This window comes from Equus caballus, chromosome 16 (assembly GCF_041296265.1).
Source record: "Equus caballus isolate H_3958 breed thoroughbred chromosome 16, TB-T2T, whole genome shotgun sequence".
Classification (NCBI taxonomy): domain Eukaryota; kingdom Metazoa; phylum Chordata; class Mammalia; order Perissodactyla; family Equidae; genus Equus; species Equus caballus.
The window spans coordinates 15,863,940-15,880,454 of record NC_091699.1 but is presented as its reverse complement, the minus strand read 5'-3'; the positions used below and the strand labels follow the sequence as shown (position 1 = coordinate 15,880,454).

General features: G+C 50.6%; 1 protein-coding gene across 15 annotated transcripts in view; it reads right to left on the bottom strand.

Moving 5' to 3' along the window:
* TMEM40 (transmembrane protein 40) overlaps positions 1-16,515 on the bottom strand; it is a 65,496-nt gene that overhangs the window by 24,338 nt on the left and 24,643 nt on the right. For 3 of the 15 annotated variants that reach the window (XR_011426822.1, XR_011426823.1, XM_070237238.1), the window contains exon 1: positions 10,680-10,977. The exons of 3 other annotated variants lie outside the window; for them this stretch is intronic. Coding sequence is in view for 10 of the 12 variants with exons in the window: in XM_070237238.1 (XP_070093339.1) it covers positions 10,680-10,908 (229 nt within the window). In the remaining 2 variants the exon portion in view is untranslated. Of the gene's footprint in view, positions 1-10,679; positions 11,171-16,515 lie in introns of those variants that run through there. 9 more of the 15 variants (XM_070237239.1, XM_070237240.1, XM_023619939.2 and 6 more) reach the window with 8 other exon arrangements.

The following is a 16,515-nucleotide window of genomic DNA, read 5'->3' as shown; positions in this document are numbered from 1 at the left end:
AGCATCAGGTTAGATACTTGTTTTCCCTTATAGCTGGAGGTGGCCATGTGACCCAGTTTGGGCCAATGAGAAGTGAGCAGAAGTCGGCTGGGGTTCTGGGAAGGGTCTTACTTCTCCTGACAAAAGAGGCCAACAGTGCTGGTGCTTTGTCTTGCCTCTCATTCCTTCCTTCCTCAAACATGAATGTGATGGCAGGAGCCACAACGTTCATCTTGTGACCATGAGGAAAAGGCAAAACAAATGCAGAGACATTGCTGAGCTGCTGAGCCATTGCCAGCAAGTGCCTCCATTTTTGTCATTTGAGAAAAGTAAACCCCATTTTGTTTAAGCCTCTACAGTCAGGATTTTTGGCATTTGTAGCTGAACACAATTGTGACCAATACACCTTCTCTCTCCCACATTCATACATTAATTGAGCATCTGCTTTGTGCTACCACTGGGGATACAGTGGTGAATAAGTTGCAGCCCTGTCCCCAGGGAATTTCCAGGTAGACCAGGGGATTGTGGGAGTCCAGGGGCAAAATCAGACCAGAGTCAGTCAGGGAAAGTTCCTGAAGGAGGGGAAGCTGGGGGTGAGTTTGGAAGGGCCAGAGGGAACAATATGCAGAGGTGCAGAGTAAGGGGCCACGGCCCACAGGGGAAACAGTCGGCAGGAAGCAACTCCAAAGAAGAACGGGATTTGGGGGAGGCCCAGAGGGCATCCCCACCCCGTCCCCTGGCACGTCACTCTCCTGAGCCTTAGTCATCTCTGCCTCGTACCAGACTCTTCTTCCTCAAGGTAGGACGCCTTGCTGCACAAACCCAGGGGCCACCATTCCTATTCACCTTCAGACCTGGGCCCAGGGCTCAGCAGAGGGTCGGACACACCTAGGGTGTGTCTCCTCCACTAGATCATGAACCTAGCCAAGGCAGGGACTAAGACTGATTCATCTCTGTGTCACCCACACCCTGCACAGGCCTGGCAGAAAGCAAAAAGGATGATGATGATGATGATGATGGCAACAATAAATAACTGCCAGGAAATGATCTAAGCACATTACACTTATTAACTCATGAATTCCTCACCACAACCCAATAGGGCCCACTTTGGTTGTACCCATTTTATAGATAAGAACATTAAGGGACAGAGAGGCTGAGAAACTTGCCCAGGGCCACATAGCTAGTAAGTGGTTGAGCAAGGGTAGTTGCTCAGTCCATGCTGGGAGACGGAAGGAGTGATGCTGGCACGTCTTCCCAGGCCCCATCATTAGCACCAGGAAAGAAGCCACTAGGTCATCAGTCATTGGAGCGTTATGTAAATGATGCTGACTTGGCTTATATTTAGCCACTGGTGGAGCCCTGAGCAGGTGTCCTCACAGCCGAGGGAACTTCCTTAGGTGATTCTTCAGCTGCTCCATGAGGAGCGGGGAGGCAGGACCTGAGGGAGCCCTGCTCCTCCTTTAATGTCCTTGCCCCATCCCTCCTCCACCTGTATTTCTGCTATGGGAAAGGATAAATGTGAAACCGAGGGATCAGTGTGCAGGGCAGTGGTCAGCCCGAAGGGACAGAGCACTAGTCAGGGAACGTTAGGCACAGGCAGAGAGGGTGCTGGGGGTAGCGGGGCTTGCGACTTGCTGTGAGCCGAGATGGACCTCAGGGAGTTGACAGGAGAAGTGAAGAAAGAAGAAAGCAGGGAGAGGAAAGAGAACATGGCACGTTCCCTGTGACCCTATTTCACTCAGGCTAGTCTTATCTTAGGCAGGAAGAAACTGAGCTTCAGATAGACGAAGTGACATGTCCAAGGTCTGCCAGCTCACAGGTGGACTCGAATCCAGCCCTGCCCCGTACAGACACCCTGCTCCCCGCCCTCCTCCCCACATCCGAGGCTCATCCTACAAGGAAATGGGATGGCTGATTTTCCAGCACTTTTCTCCAAAAGCCCAGCCCCGCTGAGTCACAGGTGGTGCTGGGCCTTGCCCCCACAAGTCTTGCTAAACTGGATTTCTCCTTCAGTTCAGCCCAGGTTTCCTAAGTACCTCCTGTCACAAGGGCCTGGGTGCAGGGTGGGAGAAATATTAGAGGACACCGAGCCATCACAGCCTCACAGAGCTTTCTCTGCCCAGCTTACTCGAGCCTCGTGCTAACAAGGAAGGAGGCAGGGTGGGGATTATTGTCCTATTTTACAGATGGGGAAACTGAGGCCCAGAAATGGCGAGGAACTTGCACAAGGTCACAAAGCCACTCAGGAGCAAGACTGGGTCCAGGACCCTGTCTCTTGATTCACTGTCCCACCTTGGAGGAGGGGGCTGAGGCAACTAAGACTGAGTTGGATGTCAACAGGTGGCAAAAGGCAGAGTGGGATAAAGATTTAGGGGAGGGGCAGGCGGCAGCAGGCAGCTGAAGGGCTAGGAGCCCCGTAGGATGGGGAAATCATCTTGGGCCTTGAACACCAGGCTGATGGCCAACTTTTCCCGCAGCTGGGCTGTAACATCATGCCTGGGGACCACAAATGCAGGGCCAGCTCAGGCACATGAGCCGAGGGCAGGAAATGGATGGGAGGAGCGTCGGAAGCAGAAACAGCAGCTAAGAGGGGAACAGAGCTGACGGAGGGTGCATGCTTGCTGTTATTGCCCACCTGACATCGAAGCCCCCTCCTTCTGGTGATTACACCAAGGGGGCAAGTTAGAGCCCTCAATAATCTCCTTCAGTCCCAAGCCGCCCCAAACAAGCATACACCCTAAGGCCTAACACATCTGGGTCAGGCAGATGCTGCTCCAGGACAAGCATCCCTCTGCTGGATTGCAGCCCAGCCCTGTGCTCCTCTGCTATGGAAATTCTGGAGCGGTCACTGCCCTCTACCCAGGTTAGACCATCGGCCTGTCTCTCCCAGGAATCTGACTTGTGATGTGAGTGACACAAAGCCCCAGATCAGCCGGCACTGGTCTGCCCTGAGACAAGCCCTGCAGGCTGTCCCCTGCTTCTGCCCCTGGCCACCGTCTCTGCAGTCTGGTGCCTCGGCAATTCTGTCTGTTCCATGAGACCCTCATATCCTCTCCAGAAAGTCCTTTTTTGGCAGCCTGAGGCAGTTTCTGATATTTGCCACCAAAGCACTTTTGCTGAGACAGATGTGTGGAGAGGGCTCTGAGATTCTCAGAGCAAAGCAGGGCTGAGGGGGCAGGCTGGGGTCCACAGGTTTCACTCTGCCCTCTGGGGCAAGACTTGGGCAAGCCCTGAGGCCCCCAGCTGAGAGGTTATGTCTGAACTCCAGGCTGAGTGGCCGACCTCCGACCTCCGGGATTTCTGCAGGCCCCTCGCTTCCCTCCTCCCCGAGCACTGTCAGCGCCCAGGGGGCAGCTGTCCTGAAGATCTCGCCCTAGAGACTTGGACGCTTGCTGAGGACAGAGACCGTCATGGAGCTGGTTCAGCTCCTCGCTGGTTTTCTTTCTATTGCTTCTGTAAATCCCCACAGACTTAGCGGCTTGAAACAGCACAAACTGAGCATCTCACAGTCGCGTGGGTTACTAGTCCACCACGAGTCTCCCTGGGCAAAAAAGGTGTCAGCAGGGCTGCATCCCTTTCTGGAGGCTCTGGGGGGAAATCCCTTTCCTTGCTGCTGCTCTTTTCTTTTTCTTCTTCTTGGTTTTTCATTTCTTTGCTTTGTCCAGCTTCTGGAGGCCACCCACATTCCCTGGCTTTGGCCCTTCCTTCCGTCTTCAAAGCCAGAGCGTGAGGTCAAGTCTTCCCTTTGCACCGCACTGACCTCCAACTTTCGCCTTCCTCTTCCACTTTCAAGGACCCTCGTGATGACATTGTGCCCGCTCAGATCATCCAGGATCATCTCCCTATGTTAACGTCAGCCGATGAGCAACCTTAATTCCCCTCTGCCATGTAACCTAACACAGCCAGTTTCCAGGGATCAGGACGCAAATGTCTTCGGGGCTATGACTCTGCCCACCGCAGTCTCTAACCCCCGTGCCTGCCACAGCCCGGAGCCCTGCAGATGCTGAACATCCTCCTTCCTAAACCAGCTTCCCTCTCTGACTCCACCGTGCTCCCGGGCCCCAAGCTCTAAAGGCAGGAAGGACACCCCAACTGCTTCCTCCCAGCCAGCCAAAGCCCAAGCCTGGCCTGTCTTCCCTCTGAGAGGGCCTGGTTTCTCTGCTCCCTCTGCCTCTCTCCCAGGAGACCCTGTAAGGGGAGTGAGGGCTCTGGAGCTGGTCATAACTGTGTTCTTGTCCCTGCCCCTTAGCTGCCTGGCTCCTCTCAGCCTCAGTTTCCCATCTATAAAATGGGGTATTAATATCTATTCCCCAGAGTATCACGGGGATTAATTGATATTGTGCCCATAACAAGCCATGAATACCGGCACCTTGTAAACGAGAATTTCCTCTCCTCTTTCCCATGCCCAATGTCTCCCAAATTTGGCTGAGGATTAGATTTCCCCGGGAGCACTGTTGACAGTGCAGATTTCCAGGACTCTCTCCCTTGGAGGTTCTTACTCAGGGGGTGTGGCGTGAGAAGCAAGGTTAGGATTAGGGAATTCTGTATTGTTAACAAAGGCACCAGATGCTAGGCCGAGCTGGCCCACTCAGGCCACCAGAACCTCTCCCCTGAGTGTTAGAATAGTCTCCCGACGGGCTTGCCAGCCTCTGCCTCCCCACTCCACACACGATGCCGGGCTGCCCTGGGCTTCAGTTTCCCCACAGGTAGAAGGCGGCGGCACTCCGCAAGGTTCTCCCGGCTCCGACGCTGTAGGACGCTAACACCACCCTCCAGGCAAAGCCTTCAAGGCTCATCTGCTCAGTCAGCAGGACACTTTGGGACTCAGGGTTGACTTGACCTGCAAGAGAGCCCGGAAAAGCACGTCCTAACAGCAAGATGCCCACAGTGTCTTGTGAGAACAGTGAGCGCTTGAGACGCTCCAAGAAAAAGGAGATTTTGCGTTCAAATAAGTTTGGGCAACACTGCTTTCCATAGCCCCCTTCTTGGAGCTCCACAATGTGTGGTCATGTGCTGCATAACATTTCAGTCAACGACAAACCGCATACACAACGGTGGTCCGTCAAATGAGTACCATACAGCCTAGGTGTGTAGTAGGTTATACCATCTAGGTTTGAGTAAGTCCTGTAGGGGAGGAAGAAATTTTGCTCTACCCTCTAGGTCCTTCTGGCTGGTCTAAGAATTAAATTGAATGAGACAGATTAACAGGAGAAAATCAAACAAAAGTTTAATAACATGTATACAAGGGAGAAACCCAGGAAAACTGAGTAACTCATCAAAATGGCCAAAGCCCTCCCCTTAAATACCATCCTCAGCTAAAGACAGAAGATGTTGGGGGCGGGGAGAGTCAGGGCCTTCAAAGGGAAGGAAGGCGATTCACAGGCAGGAGAAAGGAGCAAAGGTTGGAAAACAAGCGTTTGGCCACAGAAACAGAAGAACACAGAGGGGAGCCCAACAAACAGGCTTTTCTAGGCTCCTCCCTGTCTACCACCCAGTTCATGTGATGCGAAGGTGAGAGCTCGCTTCCTGAGACAGGGTTTTCTATCTGAATTCTCTTAGGCAGTTAAGGGGTAGCTGACAAGAAAAACTTCCTGAATCTTTTGATTCTTAAAAAAAATCAGCCTAAAATAATCCTGATGTTAAAGAGACAGATTTTGGGGTGGCAAATTTTGTTCCCCCTAGTACACTCTATGATGTTTGCACAACGATGAAGTCACCTGACAACACATTTCTCAGAACGCGTCCGCGTCGTTAAGTGATGCTGACTCTGTTAGCGCCTCTGAGCAGGCCTGCGGGAGGAAAAGCTCTTTCACTCTATTAATCCAACCCTTCCCCAAACTCAGCAACAGCACAGTCCTTTCCCCCAGAATGAGGCTCAGTGTTTCTTGGCACAGCTTTGAGAACCGCCATCTGCTTCAATGCCTGATGTGTCTGGGGTCATCCTCTCTGTCCAGGAGTCCAGGCCTGAGCACTCTCACTGCCCACTTCAGACAGTGCCAACTTCCCAGGTCCAGAGTTCCTCCATCCCTCCATCGGGACAGTGGGGAGGGGAAAGAATAGAAACAGAGCCTGGGAAGCCAGAGGCAGGGAACAGGAGTGGTCTTTCCACCAGCGTCGGCATCCCGGGGTGTAGGGGGAATCCTCTCAGCATCCTCAGGGCAGGGGCTGAGTAAGGGCTGCAGGGTGGAAACTAAGTCAGCTGTCATGAGATGGAGGGCCTGGTCCTGGCCCTGCCACCAACCCACTCTGGACCCTTGGGCACATCACTTCCCTCCTCTAGGTCCTTTTTCTCATCTATAAAACAGGGAATAATGTCACTCACTAAGGGTTTGGGAGCTCATGTGGGGTTGTAACCCTCACCCCTCACCCCCAGCTCCCCAGGCTGGGAGGTCTTTCCTTTCCTCGAGCTAGAATTCCACAGTTGCAGCCAGAAGATCAGAACTGAGGCCCAGAAAAGAAAAGGGACTTACCCAAGACCACACAGCAAGGAGTCTGGATATGAACTCAGATCTGAGGCTAAAGTCTGAGCAAGAGGGGAACCTTGCAGAGGGAAAGAACAAAGACACCACAATTTCCACCTCCTCTGCTGTTTTGTCCCAAGTCCGTCTGGGCAGTTTAATGATGGGATAACAACCCACACAGCCCAGCCAGCTGGCCACAAGCTAGACAGACGTGTCATGAATCTGGGTGAACCTTGTGGCCACAGCATACCCAAGGATGCAGCAGGGCCTAGGGTTGCCCCTGAGGGATGCAGGGTGGCACCTAGGCTGAAACAAGAAGGTGCAAAGGGACAAAATCAAGTCTATACAGAAAAAGGTTGGGTGAGCCCAGCTTGAAGACAGTTCATACAGAAAGACCTAGGATTGTTAAAAGACTCTGAAAGGTAAGTAAATGCTAGCACAAGCATCTAACTTAGTGTCTAGCACATAGTAGGTACACAATCAATGTTTGCTAAAGTGCAATACGAGCCAACACAAAGCTAACACAGCCTTAGGTCATATTAACAGAAGCACAGAGTCTACAGTAAGGAAGGTGACCCATATCCCACCATCTCCCATCCTGGATTCAATCTGGGTCCTACACAGAATAGAGTCTGGACAGACCTAGAGAATTCAGAGGATGGAGAGGGTACAGCGACCACACCTAACAGAAGTGGCACCCTTGCTCAGCCTAGTGATGAGCACTGCCTGGATAAAACTGGTCACTGTCCCCAAGTCTCTGCAGGGCTCCTCCAGGACAGGGTGATCAGGTGGGGCTGTGAGCCTGGAGGGAGGGGTCAGGACCTTGGGAAGTAACCAGGGCAGATACCAACTCAATATATAAAAGAATTTTCTAAAAATGACAGCTGTTTGGGTGGTCACAAGCACCCTGCTACGAGAGGTGGCAAGCTGAAGAGTGGAAGAGGCTGGGTTGGATGTCCTTAGCTCAGAACCTAGTCGTCTCTCAAATAATCATCTCCAAAGTGCACGAGGAAAGTATTAGTTCATCTATTTCTATTTAATTTTTAACTAAAAATAGTTAATAGTATATAGTTCGACTCTGATGCACCCTCAGCCCATTGGTCAGACACCGAATGTCATGTCCACTAAGTGGGGTCCCCAGCTGCTAGCAGGGAGCCCCACAACGCAGACAGGTCTACTGCGGCTGCGTCTCCTGTTTCTCTATCTACACTGCGATACACCACAGAGTAATGGTGCCGGGTTGGATGGATTTGAGGATCAAACAACACAGCTTTAACTGAATCGGCCCGAGTAGTGTGGACAAGCGGCTTCAAAGAGTCCCTGCAGAGACACCACGGATGGAAGTAACTCTAATTGAGAAGGGACAAGCAAGCGACAGGAAAAGTGCACTCTGCTCCTAGCTCAAGGCTTCATCGACGTCACTGTGTTGAAAACAGCAATGAATGGGATCTCGCACACACACACAATCGCTTACTGAAATAATAAGAGAACTACTTGAAAAGTGCGAGGAAATTGACTCCGAGTGTATGTTGGGCCTTGAGACATTAGCTAATGGTCACAGTACTTGTATAAAAGTTTTAAATCTATAAATCTGTATATGTGGGGGGGGGTGCCTAAAGCATTTTTCTTGAGAGGAGTTCACAATCAAAAAGTGTGATCCTTAGGCCCAGCTGGGCGCTAGGGGATGCTATTCTCTGCTTGGGTTTTAGAGTCTGATCAGATTTGTTTCAGATTTAGGGACAAAGGAAAAACAGGGCGAGTGTGCCCCCAATAAACTTTTTTCGAGGCCTCGCAAACGTTTGAAGATTAGTGGGAAGAAACCAAAAGCTCTTAAAAGGTTTTCCCCAGCTCTGAGCCTCCAAGGTGGGTGCCTGTTTAAACACCCACAGCCATCCCGGCTCCTCTTTCTCATCCTCTCATCCCTGCTGCTCTGTATCTTGTCTCCTCTCTCTCTTTTCCATCTTTCCCCCTCTGTCTCTCATAGTCGCGCGCGCTCTCTCTCTTTCTCACACACACACACACACACACACACACACACACACGCAATTGGCAACAGCAAAAACCAGAATGGAGGCGACCAGTGCAAGAGAAACAGCTTGTGGGCTCTTGAATGTGAGACGGACCTGGATTCGGTTCCCTCCTCTACCCACCACCGACTGTGAGAGCACCGCTAGTCACATCCGTTCTCGGAACCTCAGAATCCTCCCCTGGGAAAATGGGCATGTCGACAGCTCAACAATAACATGACAACCCAATTCTAAAATGGTCAAAGTATTTGAATCGACATTTCTCTAAAGAACATATTCAAATGGTCAATTTCACGTCAGAAGATGCTCAACATCATTCGTCACTACAGAAACGCAAATCAAAGCCACAATGAGATGCCACTTCACACCCTCTAGGATGGCTAAAATAAGAAATATAGACAATAACAAGTGCTGATGAGGGTGAGGAAAATTTGGAGCTTCATACACGTTGGCAGGATGGTAAAATGGTGCAGCCACTTTGGAAAACTTTTTGGCAGCTCCTCAAAGTGTTAAACATAGAGTTACCATATGAGCCAGCAAGTCCACTCCCAGGCATCTATCTGACAGAACTGAAAATCTATGTCCACACAAAGATTTGTACATGAATGTTCACAACAGCATTATTCACAGTAGCCAAAAATGGAACAACTCAAATGTTCATCAACTGATAATGGATAAACAAAACGTGATATAATCATACAATACATCATTATTCAGCTATAAAGAGGAATGAAGTGCTGACACATGCTACAATATGTATAAACCTTGAAAGCATTATGCTCAGTGAAAGAAGCCAGTCAGAGGGGATCACCTATTGTATGATTCCATTATTATGAAATGTCCAGAATAAGCAAATCCATAGAGATAGAAAGTAGACGAGTGGTTGCCAGGGTAAAGGGGAAATGAGGAGTGACTGCTAAAGGATACGGGGTTTATCTGGGGATGATAATAATGTTCTAAATTAGACAGTGGTGATGGTTGCACAACTTTGCGAATATGCTAAAACTCACTAAATCGTACACTTTAAAAGAGTGAATTATATGATATGTGAATGATATCTCAATAAAGTTGTTATAAAAAAAAAAGAGGACCTCCCATATAGGGTTGTTAGGAAAGTGAAGTAAGGTCTCTGTCAGGGCAGTGCCCAGCATGGTCCCCGGCCTGCGCCAGCCAGCGAGCTCTCTCTAAGAAGGCGGCCCCGCGAGGCCCCGCGAGCACAGGCACCCTGGAGGCTGGCAGGGCTACACCAGCCCTAGTTCTGGGAATTTCAGAGCCAAGAGCAAGGCTCCCTATCTACATATCTGCTTGGTTTGGACCCCAAACGGGACCCCTACACTCCACCCACCACAGCTCCCCCTAAAACACACTCCTGACTCAACTTTGCTGTCAGTTTCTATATAAAACAGATTAAAATAATAAGCACAAGACTCTAATCTTGCTTGTCTCCCTTGAAGGAAAATGGATTGGCTGGAGGCCCAATGGCCACCTCTGAGCAGAGGAGGCTCCCCCTGACTCAGGATGACCGTGGGGGAGGGCGGGGGCCTCCCCTCCAGGCCACACCACCACTGAGCCTCTGACGGGGAGCAGGCTCCTCCTCCCCCAAGGCCCGGATCTCTCTGTTCAGCACTTTTCCCCCGGAAGTGACTTTGAGCTTGAAGGAGAGGAGACAACTAGCCTGGTCACCCTCCTGAGTCTATCAGGCCCAGCTGGAGGGCCAGACAGGGGTCCGAAGGGACAGGAGGGCGGCTGCCTTCACACACTGAGCAGAGCTCAGAGGCTGCAGTGTCTGAGGGAAACACGCTTGCCCTCTAAAGCTGTTTGGTCCTGCGAGAGCAGAGTGGGAGAAGCCTTCAGAGATCTAGTCGGATCCTACATAGCACAAATGGGGAAACTGAGGCTCAGAGAAGTCAAAGGGTTTTCTGAAGGTCCCACAGCAGGATAGTGACAGAATCAGGAGTGGGTCACTGCCATGGCCAGGCAGGGGCTGGCGGAAGCCCCAAAACAACCCAGGGAGATGAATATTTGTCATCCTCCCCTGCTTTTTCCAGAGGTGGAGACTGACATGCTCACACAGCTGGGAAGATGCAGAGCTGGGATGCAAACCCAGGTCCACCCAGGAACCACAAAATGTCCTGTTAAAGGCTTGTTTCTCCCTGATTTTCTTAAAAATTAACCTCCCACCCTGCCCCTCACGCAGCCCCGTGCCCCTTACCTGTGTTCCAGAGGCCTGTCTGGGCTGCAAGGCAAGCTGTGTGTATGGACTGTGCCGATGCCAGGCTGGGCAGGGGAAGCGGGCGGCAGGAGAGGCCAGGCCGCACCCCCGTGACAGGGAGGGGGCGGGGCGTGACGTTGCCCTGGGCCCCACTGCTCACCCGGCTGGCATTCCTTCCTGCTGGTGCTATCGGCTCCAGGCCTTCCTGTCTGACTTCACTCTTCCCCATGACACCCCAGGAGTGGCAGTTGGGGCAGCTACATCCCCGGACCCACCATCTGGGCCACAGCCATGCCCTCTCCCGGGGGCAGTGATGTAAGGGGCGGTTACACCACCCTTGGCTGTGCCAAGCTCTGGGCAGGGTGGAGGTGGGGAGTGTCCCAGATCCCCCTCCACACTCATTAGTGAGGCTGACTCAGGGCCCAGCCATGTGGGCCAACCTGATGCTCCTCGGAGGAGTGAGGGTGGGCAGGCGGCAGAAGAGGAGGCCCAGGGCTTGGGGGGGCTAAGGGACTCCTGTGAGTGGGACCGGCAGTGCCCTCTTCTGGTGAGGAAACTGGGCAAAGGTTAGAATATCCACTGCCTTGTGCAGATGGGAAAACACAGGTCCCGAGGGGTGGGAGGGTAAGGGGTAGGGACTGACGTCTCACAGCAGAGGCCAGGAGTAACCCAGCTCAGCCTGCCTCTGCTTCCCACTCACTTATCAAACACTCTGAAAGCAGGACAGTAAAGAAGTCCTACACTGCCCTGGGGAGCACCCAGAGAGAAAGGCCATGACGAGCCCCATGAGGGCAAGGCCCAGGGAGCTATGAGTTCCTCGGAGGGCTTCCTGGAAGAGGAGTCATCTGGATCCTAAGCTCTGAAATCCTGGAGTCATCCTTGACTCTTCGCTCTCTCATATGCTGTATCTGACCTATTTGGAAAACCCTGTTGGCCCCACCTTCAACCTACCCCAAATCCAGCCCCTTCTCTCCACCTCCATGGCACCCACCTGGTCCAGTCATCTCCATGGCAACCACCCTGGTCCAGCCAATGTGATCACTAGTCTCTCTGCTTCTGCCCTCAGCCCACGATCTGCTCTCACCACCACAACCAGAGGGACCTGGTTAAGACCAAGTCAGCTCACGTCCCTCCTCCTCTCAGCACCCTCCCAGGGGTCCCACCTCACTCAGGATAAAACTCAAGTTCTTACACAGCCCTGAAACATCTGCCGCTCCCCTCTTGCTCTCTCTGACCTTCATTCCTGTGACTTACTTTCTCACTCTGCCCCAGCCACGCTGGAATGTGCCCCAAACACTCCAGCTAGGCTCCCTCCTCAGGGCCTTTGCACTGGCTGTTCCCTCTGCTTAGAATGCTTTTCCCCAGACAGCCATGTGGCTCCTTCTCTCACTTCTATTCAATGTCACTTTCTCCGAGAGGCCTTCCTTGACTATCCTGTATAAAGTAGTAACCCCAGCACCACGTTTCCCTCTCATCCTGCCTTATTGTCCACCATGTAACATACTACGTATTTTCTTGTTAGGCATATTTCCTTGTCATGTATTTGTTTGCTCCAGGATCCAGGACAATGTCTGACACAATATTTATGGGGTAAGTGCTCCAAAGACATTGTTGAGTGAACGAGCGACCTGAAACGGTAGCCCAAGAAGCATTCCAAGGGCATTCCAGGCAGAAGGAACCATGTGTGCAAAGGCTTAGAGGTAAGAGGCACAATTCATTAAGGACCTGCAGATAATTCAGCACAGTGGGAGAGTGAGGGACTTGGGGCTGGAGGAGGGGAGAAGGGAAAATGAGAGAGGCAGCCCCTCAGAAGTCAGACCAAGGAGCCTGGACGTTATCTTGAGAGCGATGGGGAGCCAGGCAAGAGAGACACCATCCAATCAACGTTTCAGGCAATGATTTGGCTGCTGTGTTGTGGATTGGTGGGGAAGCTGTGAGAGGCAGGCATCTGGGGGAGCATGAGCCATGGCGGGGGAGGGAAGGACTAGGGAGAGTGTCACTGCGCTGTCCAAAATGGTACCACCAGCCATGTGTGGTTACGGAGCCCTTGAAAGGTGGCTGGTCGGAACTGAGATGTGCCGTAAGTGTAAATACACACTGGATTTCCAAGACTTGGTGAGAAAAAAAGAATATATAATAGCTCGTTAATAATTTTTGTTTTGATTACCCGTTAAAAAGATAATATTTTAGATATATAGGGTTAAATAAAAATATATTATTAAAGTAGTTTCACCTGCTTTTTTGCTATTTTTTTAATGTAGCTACTAAAAAGTTTTAAATGTTTAGTAAGCACATAGTTTCTATAGCGCTCACAATGTATCTCTTCTGGACAGCACTGATTTAGAAGGTTGAACTGACAGGGCTTGGTGCTTGATGGACTGTGGGGGTGAAGGAGACCCTTGGGCTGATTGCAAGTCTCCTTTCCCCTCCATTTGCTTCTTTCTGGTGAGAGTACATCGTCCAGAGGTGGAAAGAACGGGCCCCGGGGAGAGCCTATAGAGTTTTCAGGTCAACACCAGCACACACACACAATTCATATCTTCAGAGTAAGAACTATCTAGAAATGAAATAGGTTGAAAGAATAGGCAATGAGTCCTCCGTCCCCGAGGTATGTAAGAAGAAACTTGAGGACCATCATTAAACAGGGAAAAGGAGTTTCATTGATTAGTTATCCTCAAAATGTGGTCCCTGGACCAGCAGCAGCAGCATCACCTGGAAACCTTTTAGAAATACAAATTCTCAGGTCCCGTCCCAGTCCTCGTGAATCAGAAACTCTGGAGGTGGGACCCACCATTCACATTTTAACAAGCCCCTGCCCAGGGGATCCTGACGCTTGCTCAAGTTTAAGAACCACTGGACTAAATAATGCTTGCTATCATTTAAAGGTTTCAATGACTGGCTCATAGTAGGTGCTCAAAAAACCCCGCCACTATCTTCTGTTTGCCTTCAAGCCCCAGGTGAAGGTACTTCCCCTCTCTGAGCCTGTCTTCCTCTCTGCAAATGGAGTGTTTACCTCCTGCAGCAGCACCTGGTTGCCTGAGTACCTGGCACAGGATAGAGGCACAAACTCAGGGCATTTCCCATCTCTCTCCCGTGAGCAGATCGCCAGGGCTGTGGCAGAGCTGCCAGAGGTGTAAGGGAGGTCCCAGCTCAGCTCCATCCTGAGGTGACCTCATTGCCCTGTGTGTGTGTGTGTGCTGTGAGGGTGATTTATGACACAACCTCCCACCATCCTGTGGGCACAGCTGACAGCCCCGGGGAGCCAGCTCAGCAGCTGAGCGTGGTATCCGGCTGCCCTGCATTCCAGAACTGCCAGCCAGGGGCCAGCTGATTCAGCGCTGATCCCGTGCACCCGGGAGACAACAGGCAGTTCGGCCTCAGTCTCCACATCCATAAAAATGGGAGGATGGCAGCTCCTATCCATGGCGAGGTTAGTTGTATTAAGTTCTCGGAGCAGCGCCTAGACACAGTCAGCCCTCACTACCCCTTGGCATTCTTGTGATGAGGCCACCGGATCCCTCAGGCTGGTGGGATCTCCCCAAGGACTTGTTGGGTCTGAGAATTATGCCCTGTGGGTACATGGGGGAGAGAATGGGCACTTCCTATGAGCACCCACGAGCCTGGCTCTCTACATGAGTTTTTACTTAATCACCAAATGGATGTCTGTGAGGGCAGGGCCTGTCCTAATCATCTTAAAACATTTGTTAAATGAACCCTCTAAATCAAGAAGTATTGTGCCCCCATTTCATGGAGGAGAAAAGTGGGGATCAGAGGGGTAAAATGATTTGCTCAAGCTCACATAACTGGGAAATGGCTGAGTCAGGATTTGAACCCAGGTTTCCCCCGGCTTCAAAGCTGGGACTTTTCTTTCCATGGAGAAACTCCAACCTAACCTGGTTTGGAATCCCCTGTATGTGTCATTTAAATCCCTGTTTGAAGAGTTAGCCTCTGGCCTAGATTGGAATCTTTGCAACTCCATATTCCTCTAGGAGCAAACGCTGTAGCTGTAACTGATGCCATTTGAGATAGAGCTTAAATATTTCTAAATCTAGGTTACGCCTGACTCACTCTGGGCCTCCGGGCCTAATTGTTTCACCTGTAAAACGGGCATAATGAAAACCTGCCGTGGCTAAGGCAGACGGTGATCCTGAGAGCCCTTCCAACTCCCAGAGGCCAGTGTCCCTATGCCTCCTTCAAAGAACACGGACTAAAGTTAAATTTAAAAAAATAAAGGAAGAAGGAATGGGGGGAATGCCAACCCTAGCTCATTCTGACAGCTGCAAAATGAGGGATTTGGACTCAATTTAAGTGGCTGTCAAACTTCCTTTTTCTTCCCCCAAAGCAGAAAGATCGTTTTGACAAACAAAACTGAAGACATCCCACCAGAATAAAGTAGATTTTGTTTTCAGGTTGAAGTAGGGACCATGAGGCTGTTGAGGGAGCGGGTGCTCAGCATCACCACTGGCCTTGTAGGCAGCCCTGGAGCCCCTGCCAAGGGCTCAAGGGCTCTAGGGAACTTCGTTGGACAACCACTGGAGGTCAGCAGCACAAACCATCCCCGGACACCTCTCAGAGGGAGACAAACGGGTGCAGAGAGCGGTCCCTAGGGCTTCTAGAGGAAACCACCCCAGTTTGACCACATTTTAAAAAAATTAAACATTTTATTTTGAGATAATATATTTGAGATAATCACGTACAGTTTTAAGGAATAATACAGAGATCCCAAGTACCTTCTACCTAGCTTCTCCCAATGGGAACATCCCAAAAAACTACAGTACAATTTCACAACCAGGATATTGACAGTGATGACTTCCATCACCCCAAGGATCCCTCTGGTGCTCTGTCATAGCCACATCCATTTCCTTCTCTCTTCTCCCTTCCCTAATCCATGGCAACCACTAATCTCTTCTCTATTTCTATAATTTTGTCATTTCAAGATTCTTATATAAAGGCAACCATATAATTTGTAATCTTCAGTATCAGATTTTTCCACCCAGCATAATTCTCTGTAGATTCACCCAGGTCGTCATGTGTATCGGTAGCTTGTCCCTTCTTATTACTGAGTGCTGTTCCATGGTGTGGATGTGCCACAGTTGGTTAGCCATTCGCCCATCAAAGGACAGCTGGTTGTTTCCAGTTCTTGGCTATTATGAATAAAGCTGTTATAAACACTCACATACAGGCTTCTGCATGAAAATCAGTTTTCATTTCTCTGGGAATAAACGCCCATGCGTGCAATTCCTAAGTGGTACGGCAGTTGCATGTTTAGTATCTTAAGAAACTGCCACACTCTTTTCCAGAGGAGCTGTACTGTTTTACATTCCCCCCAGCAATGTATGAGTGATCTCGTTTCTCCACCCTCTCCAGCATTTGGTGTTGTCACTATTTTTTATTTAAGTTGCTCTGATAGGATTCATTGTGCATCTCCCTAATGGCTAATGATGCTGGACATCTTTTCATGTGCTTATTTGCCATCTGTGTACACCCCCTTTGGTGAAATGTCTGCTCATGTCTTTTGCCCATTTTCCAATTGAATTGTTTGTGTTTTTACTGCTGAGTACTAGGAGTTCTTTATATATGCCAGATATTGATCATTTGTCAGATATGTGGTTTGCAAATATTTTCTCCCACTGGGTCACCTTTCCAAGTGCCAAACAGTCACTCTCTTGTCTAATTAACAGGACCCTGAGAGGCTGGCTGATAAGCATTCTTGACCACATTTTACAGACGAGGAAACCAAGGCCTGGAGGTTAAAGGGACCTGCCCATGGATGCACGGGGAGTTTGGGGGCAGAGATGGGACTAGAACTCATATCTCCTGTCCCTCAGCCTGGTGA